Source organism: Bombus flavifrons, chromosome 11 (assembly GCF_040668555.2).
Source record: "Bombus flavifrons isolate JBK064 chromosome 11, iyBomFlav1_principal, whole genome shotgun sequence".
In the NCBI taxonomy this organism is placed as follows: Eukaryota; Metazoa; Arthropoda; class Insecta; order Hymenoptera; family Apidae; genus Bombus; species Bombus flavifrons.
In genome coordinates this window covers 519,709-528,608 of record NC_138452.1, presented here as the reverse complement: position 1 = coordinate 528,608, position 8,900 = coordinate 519,709, and the positions used below count along the sequence as shown (strand labels likewise).

General features: G+C 30.0%; 3 protein-coding genes across 3 annotated transcripts; 1 reads left to right on the top strand and 2 right to left on the bottom strand.

Annotated features, from left to right (window-relative positions):
* The first annotated feature begins 15 nt into the window (after positions 1 to 15).
* udt (protein undicht) lies at positions 16 to 3,054 on the top strand. Its single transcript, XM_069123149.1, has 9 exons — positions 16 to 193; positions 465 to 713; positions 797 to 954; positions 1,022 to 1,169; positions 1,258 to 1,684; positions 1,749 to 1,903; positions 1,974 to 2,213; positions 2,307 to 2,539; positions 2,615 to 3,054. Exons 1-9 carry the CDS (start codon positions 142 to 144, stop codon positions 2,795 to 2,797), a joined length of 1,845 nt encoding a protein of 614 aa, XP_068979250.1. The 5' UTR covers positions 16 to 141; the 3' UTR covers positions 2,798 to 3,054.
* LOC138184833 (protein FAM32A) lies at positions 3,002 to 3,852 on the bottom strand. The gene is made up of 3 exons (XM_069123167.1): positions 3,715 to 3,852; positions 3,457 to 3,589; positions 3,002 to 3,380 (listed from the first exon to the last, which is right to left on the bottom strand). Exons 1-3 carry the CDS (start codon positions 3,798 to 3,800, stop codon positions 3,258 to 3,260), a joined length of 342 nt encoding a protein of 113 aa, XP_068979268.1. The 5' UTR covers positions 3,801 to 3,852; the 3' UTR covers positions 3,002 to 3,257.
* Arl8 (ADP-ribosylation factor-like protein 8) lies at positions 3,715 to 7,540 on the bottom strand. Its single transcript, XM_069123166.1, has 4 exons — positions 7,057 to 7,540; positions 6,272 to 6,588; positions 5,134 to 6,190; positions 3,715 to 4,430 (listed from the first exon to the last, which is right to left on the bottom strand). The coding sequence occupies exons 1-3, from the start codon at positions 7,177 to 7,179 to the stop codon at positions 6,070 to 6,072; spliced, it is 561 nt and encodes a 186-aa protein (XP_068979267.1). The 5' UTR covers positions 7,180 to 7,540; the 3' UTR covers positions 3,715 to 4,430; positions 5,134 to 6,069.
* Between the last annotated feature and the right edge of the window lie 1,360 nt (positions 7,541 to 8,900).

Below are 8,900 nucleotides of genomic sequence, written 5' to 3'. Positions count from 1 at the left end.
AGAGGGCAGCATATGTATGATTCACAAGTGGGTTGGGCACTGAGCGTAAATTTTTTTGTGATTAATTACATATCAGTTATATGTATACAAAACATACATTTTTTTACTTATAAAATTTATTAAACAAAATTTAATGACAAGATGATTAAACGATTACATTTATTTTTATTTGGTTTATATTTTATATGCCAAGGTAAATTTTAGTGATTTGTAAATTACTTATGTGTATACAAAATTCCACTTTTAATTCTGTATTTAAAAGTTAAAAACTTTATATAAAAACATTTTTAAGTTAAAAAATAAATATACTAAAAAAATATATAATTAATTACTCTATTGAATATTCAATATTTTTGTGACATTATATTACAAATGATATAATTTTTAATATATTTAACAACATATAAACAATTCAATATAAATGACAACAATTTCATATTTTTTTTATGTTTATGTTTCTTTAGTTGTGTATTCCATTCAACAATCAGGTTCTTGTCAAATTCCATTAGTTATTAGAGGATCTTGGTTTTCTTGGGAAAATGGAAGGAACACTTTAACAGAAATAAATGCTGAAACAATGACTGATCGTGGCAGATGCGTTGATATGATAGAAGAGTATCATGTTAATTATACATTTGTGTTTCAACACGAAACCTGTTATCACTGTGTTAAATTAATTGTTAGAACTGTAAATGTATTAGAAAAACTTGAAGGTAAAGTATATATAATAAATTTAAAGGAATTAATTAAAATATCTGTATATAAAATACATTAATACTGCATGCTTATGATTTAGCATATTGTGTGAATCTACCCAGTGGTGTTGAGCCAAATGTGGAAAATGTATGTAAAGGGTTACGTCCTGACCAACAGTTAGTAACACTATTTTCAGAGAATTATGTCCCAGTAAACTGTAGATCTTCTCTTGAAGGAGTGTGGCAGTTTGCCTATCAGGTATACATTTAATAGTACATTTGTACAATAGTATACACAAAATTTATCCATTTTTTTATTATTACAGAATCGATTCAGATTTACAGGAGAATGCAATCATCCAGATGCTCAAATTAGATCATGTCAAACTGCCGGAACACAATTTTTGATAACTAATCAAAAATTCAACATAACGTACAAACAATGCGCTGGTATGAAGAATACTTTTGAAGGAGGTAATGTATTTTGTTAAATTAGGAGTTAATACTATTTTGCTAAGTTCTTTCTTGTAAAATTCAAATAATATTCCATTTTCTATTTCAGTGGTAGAATACAGTTGTTTGGGAGATTGGTTTGTTGATAAAAATCATTTTTTCGCGGTTGCAAATACGAAAGAATCTAGAAAAGACGAAAAATACCGATGTTTCCTAAAGAATCGCGATGATGATCTTTACATTGGTGTATCTATTACTGCAGAATGTAATACGTTAAAGACAGTTGAGAAAAGTCCAGAACGATTAAGGGTAACACCCGTCAAAGCAGAAGTAGTAGAGCCAGGATGCAGACTACCAGAAGATATGAGCGGACAATGGATAAACACTGCCAATATTGATGCAGATATTTTCATTAACGAAACGCATATAATTGAAACTTGGTATCCTGATGAAGGTCGTTATAGACGTACGATTTATGTTTGTCGCGAATCGAGGGATACCAGGGTGATGATGGCTAGATTAACTGTTGATGGATGGTATGGATGTTTAATGTAATTGATAAATGTTATGCTTCAATATTTAATTAATTTTCATTTTTAGTCAAAAAGATTATGTATGCTTTGACTTTGTACGTCGACATCATAACATTATCAGATATCGACGTGGTATTGCAGTTATTAAAGATGATTTCCATACAGTTTGTTCTTGGGTTCAGTTCCCTAACAAGGAAGCTTGGAAATATGATTTATTCTTAGGTCAGTATAAAATACTTTTTCTATATATCTAATGCTAGCTAGGTTCTATTAATATTTGTTGTGCCTTTAGCTAAGAATCCCGTACCAGTACGCTGTCCAGTGGCCGGGAAATACATGTTTGCTCAAAAAGGAGATGTTTTATTTGAAACTAGAATTTTAGGGGGTGTTACAAAGTCTCCACGTCCAAATATTTATTGCAAACAAAATATTTCAGATTTTTCTGTATGTGATACTGACCAAAAGGAAATTGCCATTGATGAAACCTATTGTTTATCAGTAGATCATTTAGGAAGACCTGTGGATATCTACAGTAAGCGTAAATTGCTATAGTAGAATAGTATATATATATATATATAATATAGTAAAAAAAATAACATATTCCACATGTTCTTTTTAAATATAGGTCTCCCGGATTACAAAATGCAATGTATTGGATTTTGGAAAGAAAATTTAAAATCATATTTAATAACCTACGACGAGTTAGATCCTTTTAGTAAATATCGTTGCTGGGTATATCAAAGAGCAGATTTAAATAAAGTTCTCATGTCTCAAGCTATTGGACCATTCTGTGATCTTAAACAAGATGTTACAAGCAGTAATTATACTGAAGGTGCCGCAGTTGCGTTAGAGTTGCAGGTAATACAAACTGCCTCTATAAGTTTATTTAATGCATTATGCATAATTCTAAATATATTTTATGATTAAATTTAGGAATATGAAAGAGAACGTGATCAATGTCCAATGTATTTCGATGACGGGAGTAATCCTTGGGTCGTAACGGAAAATTATATAAAAATATTTCATTATGGTAGTGGAAGTATAAAAATTTCATTTTTATATTCATTCTTATTTTTAACAATAGGTATGATTCATATACCGCTGGTTGAAACATAGTATATTAACCCCTTTTATTAATCAGTTCCGTCCATATGTGTACATATCGTTTATTAGACATGAATAATTAGAGACAAATATACATATACATAATGCACTTATTTATTGTATATCTTAAATTCAAAGAGATATTTACTATACATTGTAATATATACTACTCATTATATATATGTTACAATATTAAGTGCATTAACAAAATGTGCCTTATACTTAAAAATTATATCTTTTATTAATTAATAGAATAACAATAAGCTTTAGTGAGAAGAATCCATCCATTTTACAATTACAATTTTTTATGAATCTGAATTTAATAATTAATGTACTTTTATAAAAAAATTTACAATAAAGAATAATTTTATGAAAAATTTTATCTAAGAATAATCTAATGTAATTAAGTATTACATTATTTATGTTTAAATTTTATGTATAAATATAGTATAACATAAAGCATAGAAAGAATTTATTTTGTCCAGCTGACTTTTGGTATATCAAAGTGTTCTGTTAAACTGTCTAAATGTCTGTTAAATTCTTCTACCCGTTGTTTGTGTGTCATTGAAGCCTTTTGTTTTATTCGTTCAGTTTGCTGCAAGTAATATTGTAGAGTTATATTATATTACCTTATCTTATAATATGAGACTATCAATTAAATAATTGCTTACCATCTTCTCTTGCATCTTTTGAAATGCTATTTCAGCTTTTGTTCGTTTAATTTCTATTACCTTAGATTGTTCTTCTTCCGTAATTTTTGTCACTTCTACTAACTTCTTCTTTTTACCTTCTTTATTCTTTTTTCTATTAAAAAAATAATAATTGCATTATTAACAATTTAAGGATTATACGTAAATTTTGATCTACATATTTAGTAACTGTCAATGTAACTAAACTTAATCTAAAAATAAGATTTGTCAGATACATACTTTTTAATCACACTTTGATCATTTTTTAGTTTCAATGGTCCTTTTGCTACATGAGCATATGGATCATCATCAGTTGTTGCTCGCATGTTAATTTTTAAATAAATATTTATTATTTAATGTATTGTTGTTCTTACTTATAAAATGTTCTCAGGTTATAGCTGATTATGTATACTATCAGAGAGGAAATGAGAGTGCTCACGCCCGTAGTTTTAGTTGTTTCACAGTACAGGTGCTACACCATGCGGCCAAGTGCTGAGTTTAAATTGAAATTAGCATGTACAAGAACCTATAAAAGTAGGGATCTGCCCTGTTTGGTTGAACCTTAGCATATATGAGAATCTATGTATTTAAACTTAAAGTTAGGGATTTGCTCTGTTTGGATACACGCTAGTATAGATATGAACATATTGAATTCTACGCTACAAGAACCTATTTAATTGTATGGTTCTATGGAAAAGTTCATATTTATTATTCTACCCGAGATAGGCAATTGTAAGAATGACAATTAATTTTTTTCTATATTTTTGAACGATGACACATATAAAGCAGGGTTAGAAATGTCAGAATATAGCAATTTATTAACAAAAAATAAAGAAAATAAATAAATTTTCGCCGTTGAGGAAATCCTAAGTGCTCCTCGTCTCGGGCTTCCATTCTCGGGTGCGGATCTTCTTCAGGTTTAACGGAAAGCTCTTTTTCGGATGCTCCTAGAATCACTGAAAAAATTGATTCTTCAGAAATTGTGAAATTTGGAACACGATTGTTTGAATGCGTCGAATGTAAGAATAAGAAGGCAATTGAGATATAACAAAACACTTCACAGGATTCATATTTAGACATTTAGTCTGGGAGGTGTCTTGTATCTCAATTGCTCTCCTTGTTCCTTATTCTTACGTTCGATGTATTCAGAACAGAGCGATCAAAATCAGGTAATAGCGGTCAATTTCTAGAAAGTGGTTGTTAACAAATTTTGAAGTACAACGTAGAAGAAAATGATGAAATAGAAAAAGGGCCTCGATGTAAGATTGTGAACCATTTCGTTGTAATTTGCTAATAACTTTGATAGTTGAATATAATTTTAAATAAAAAAAAATTACGTTGTAATAGGATTTCAGGTAAGCATAATCCAAGATATCAGTTATTAATAAAAAAAAAGTTAAGTTATATATAGGAACAAAGTTGGCTGCGAAAATCGTTTTCTCCTCATTGTGATGTCAAATTTAAAGTCCTTCGGTGACACCCAAATCGCTCTGTGTTTTCGTTTAATTGTACTTTTAGCAACTGCTCATAGATGGTGTGCTACATTTGACTATATCATAAGCGTTTATGTTACGCTGTTGGCATTCTCATATGTTCTGGCGAGCGTGGGTCGAAACTCGAAAGTTAAGTGGATAATCTTGTACATACAATTATACTTACACTTACACAAACTATATAGGACAGTAAATAAACTCGCTAAAGATGAATCGACTTTCGACAATACACAATCGATAGTGCTATGACGTCATGCATATCAACCAATAACGTTTCTGCACTGGATAAGATAACATAGCTTAAAATTCTATATTATTGTTTTAAAAACATACAACATTTTATTGTTTTTATTTTCCAATGATAATAAAAATTTTATCAAAGGCAAGCTTCCATTTAAAAAATGGATTACATTGTTTTATTCCTTTTTATATGTATGTATATATATGTATGTATACGTGTATGTGTGTGTATATACATAACACAACTGTCATACTTTAAGGATCGTAATAAATTGATATAATATTGTTAATAATTCTCCATTAATTATACAAGTTTACTTAGCATCATATTCGTGTACATATAGCAATCAATTGTTCATATCTCTATGTTGTGATCTATTAATCTTAATTAAATAGTTTCAAAAATGTGTACTATATGATAATTGATATTATTTTGCGCTTGTATTCGTACTAGCTATCATCATTTCTACATTAACCATTAAATGCTATTTTTTCTTGAAGGATTTAAGTTAGAATAACAGCACTGTTACTTAAATTGATTATCTGAAAACATAATATAAAAAATTGTTACTTATTTCTAAGGTGCTTGCAGGATGTATGTGTCTTGTTATCATTTGCATGAGCATATTTGGTTTAAGCATAATTTCTTTGTTTTTTTCCTTTATCAAACTTTCTATGATTTTTATGTGACTGAATAGATAACAGCTAAAGCTTAGGTTTAAAAAAAGTGTCTACAATAATTAATCACTCAATTTAGAATAAAATCATTACTCAACACTCCCTTGCACATTTGATCCCCATTCTATCAATATTTTGGGCTTTTCGATAAAGATGAGTAAGTACATAAAATTAGTTACACATATTAACGAACACCACTTTTAGAATGTGCTATAAGCCACTGCAATGTTATATCAATATTGTCTTTCTCTTTGCATGAAATGCTATAGCAACAGATCTCACGATCTTGAATTGCTGATAAATTCCTGAAATAGAAAGTATTTATATGACATACATTTATTATTTACTCACTGCTACGACTATAATTTTTTAAATAACAAACATACATTCTTTCTATAAGCCCATTTTCATCCAAAGCAAGAGGTAAGTCCCTTTTGTTACCAAGAACCAGCACTGGTATACCAGATAGCTGAGGTTTGTCTAATAGATTGTGTAATTCATTGCGACTTGCTTCTATTTTTTCAGAATCAGCTGCATCTACCATATATACTATTGCATTCACTCCTCTGCAATATCTTTCCCACATTGATCTAAACCTTGGTTGACCTCCAATATCCCATACCTTTATAGTTACATTGCCTTTTGTTATTTTACGCATATTAAAACCAACAGTTGGGATCATATCTTCGCTGAATTGTCCTGACTGAAAAAGATTATATTCTATGAGAAATAGGTGTATACTTGTTTCATTACAGAATATAAAATAATACAGTGATAAAATACAGAAAATGTTTCAAAATAACAAATATGTTAATGTTATGAAAAAACTAATGTATAATTTTATTAAACTGCTCATGAATTGGTCACTATTCTATCTAAAATTAAGGAACAAAAGAAAACGACAACAATCAAGTTCGTTTCCCAGAAAATGATTGCAAAGATATGTAATTTTAAATCTTTATATTAGGGCGGGTGCAAGGTTTACATCAGTTACAAAGTTATCCCGAATGAAATATAGAATCTAACCAAAACGGTGCACGTTTTGTTCTTTTATCATGGTAAAATATGACGATTTAGTGATTTTCAAATGAGCATGGTACGTTTTATTTAATAAAAACGGGAATAGGAATACCAATCGTTAAATTGTAACAATGAAAGCAAATTTTCGTACCGCTATAACATTTACGAAGGTGGTTTTTCCACTGTATTGCAAGCCAACAAGAGTGAGTTCCATCTCCTCTTTCCAAAAGAGGGATTTAAACCAATCCAAAATTCGATTGATGAGAGCCAACATTTTTATTCAATCGGAGGAAATCCAGCTCCACCGGTAGAAAGTACACTTAAAGTACGCCGCTCACTGACTTTGACATGTAGTCATTTGCACTCGACTACGACGTCAGTCCGTCAACTCCGAAAGTATGTACCGCGCTAGTCAGTGACTGGCGCTGACTAATCGCGCGGCACCAGTGCCTGTGATGCGTCACAAGATGCTAAACACGAATTTATCTTATGAAAAAGCAATATCTTCCACGCTAAACAAGCTTATTGCGAGTTATAGTAGATGGTGGTAGAACGATCTTGACAGTTCGGGCATTGACGTGCAGCAGAAGACGTTACAGCGATTCTCAACTAGATGTTACTCTTTGATATTTCGTTCAATTAATAATTCACTGAATAGGACGCGTTGGCGACTTCTGTTCCGTTTTCCAACAAATGTACTGGTTTATTGCACATACGCGTGCTTATGTGCACAATTTTATATCGACTAGAGAGATTCTTTTATAATATAGAATTCGTATAGGGATATGAACAGAAATTTAAATTTCTGTATTTTTTATCGAATTAAAGGACCAATTTTGTAACTATATAAATATTTATTGCTGCCTATGGAATTTTCTACTATTTATACTGTTGTTGAAAATTCATTCTATTGTTAATATAAAGTTGTAGGAAATAAAATGAAATATCTTCACATTAAAACAATAATGACCGTTATTGTAAGATTGCAAGTTGTATACGAAGCGGTCGCGGTAGATGATTCGCGACAGTTTCAAGCTACTATGTTACTATGGCGTTGATGGTTCTCAATTTTTCGTTTACGAAGAATAAGATTTTATCTTTTCATCGGTACGTTCTAATTATTGTTAATTTTGTTTATGCACAAATATGAGGTAACTGTTATTGATGCTGTAAGTTATGTTTTTATTTATTATATTATTGTTCCCAAATAGCCCGCGTAACAATCATTTAAATATCGTAACATATAGATTGAGAACTATTGTCTAAGCGACAGAAAATTATGAATGCGTCACATACTTGTAGGTATTAATCCATGCAAATGCACGTTGAAAAAGAATTGTTCTTTTCTATCATGCGGTAGTTCACACAATGTACTGTATACTGTATATGCTTCAATCAATTTGTGTTTCAAGAACTTTTAATCTTGTCAATATCATAATAAATGTATCAATTCTTTTATTCAGTTCCTTCATGCATCACTGATCTAGAGGACTATATCAGCTATTTAATTAGATTACTATAGTTTCTTCTTATCTGTGCATAAGAAACAAGGGTACATAATTAAATTCACGTTGTATATATAGAATGATTACTTTCATTTATGTACAATTCGATGCATAGATTCGAGTTTTAAATATGTTGTGTTCATCGTTTTTGCGTTTAATTCCACATTTAATGTCTGATTAATCGTTTGGATCTACTTACGTACATTGTATTCTCTCTGTCGTCAACTTTTCAATTCAAAATTGAGGTCATAAATAAATAATAAACAATTTTTTTTATTATCCCTAGAAAAATTAATTGCGTGAGCAAGTGATAAATTTGAATTGATAAGTTTTCTTGCCAAATTAGAATGTGTCTGATAAAAGGGGTACTCGAATATTATTCTCGAGATTTTTGTTCAGAAAATTTTGGTATAGTACAGGTTTTCGTGACTTTCTTTATCGCATTAGCAAAACATTTGTAATAAAGTTTGAAAGTTTTTACTAATGAGAA

What these genes read in the sequence shown, in the direction of transcription:
- udt (XM_069123149.1), top strand. Translation starts at nt 142, where the DNA reads ATGATTAAACGATTACATTTATTTTTATTTGGTTTATATTTTATATGC. An exon ending in TGTATTAGAAAAACTTGAAG is followed by an intron (nt 714 to 796) that starts GTAAAGTATATA and finishes CTTATGATTTAG; the next exon opens with CATATTGTGTGAATCTACCC. An exon ending in CAGTTGCGTTAGAGTTGCAG is followed by an intron (nt 2,540 to 2,614) that starts GTAATACAAACT and finishes GATTAAATTTAG; the next exon opens with GAATATGAAAGAGAACGTGA.
- LOC138184833 (XM_069123167.1), bottom strand. Translation starts at nt 3,800, where the DNA reads ATGCGAGCAACAACTGATGATGATCCATATGCTCATGTAGCAAAAGGA. An exon ending in GATCAAAGTGTGATTAAAAA is followed by an intron (nt 3,590 to 3,714) that starts GTATGTATCTGA and finishes TTTTTTTAATAG; the next exon opens with AAAAAAGAATAAAGAAGGTA. An exon ending in AAAAGATGCAAGAGAAGATG is followed by an intron (nt 3,381 to 3,456) that starts GTAAGCAATTAT and finishes TATTACTTGCAG; the next exon opens with CAAACTGAACGAATAAAACA.
- Arl8 (XM_069123166.1), bottom strand. Translation starts at nt 7,179, where the DNA reads ATGTTGGCTCTCATCAATCGAATTTTGGATTGGTTTAAATCCCTCTTT. An exon ending in CCTTCGTAAATGTTATAGCG is followed by an intron (nt 6,589 to 7,056) that starts GTACGAAAATTT and finishes AATCTTTTTCAG; the next exon opens with TCAGGACAATTCAGCGAAGA. An exon ending in AATGGGCTTATAGAAAGAAT is followed by an intron (nt 6,191 to 6,271) that starts GTATGTTTGTTA and finishes TTTCTATTTCAG; the next exon opens with GAATTTATCAGCAATTCAAG.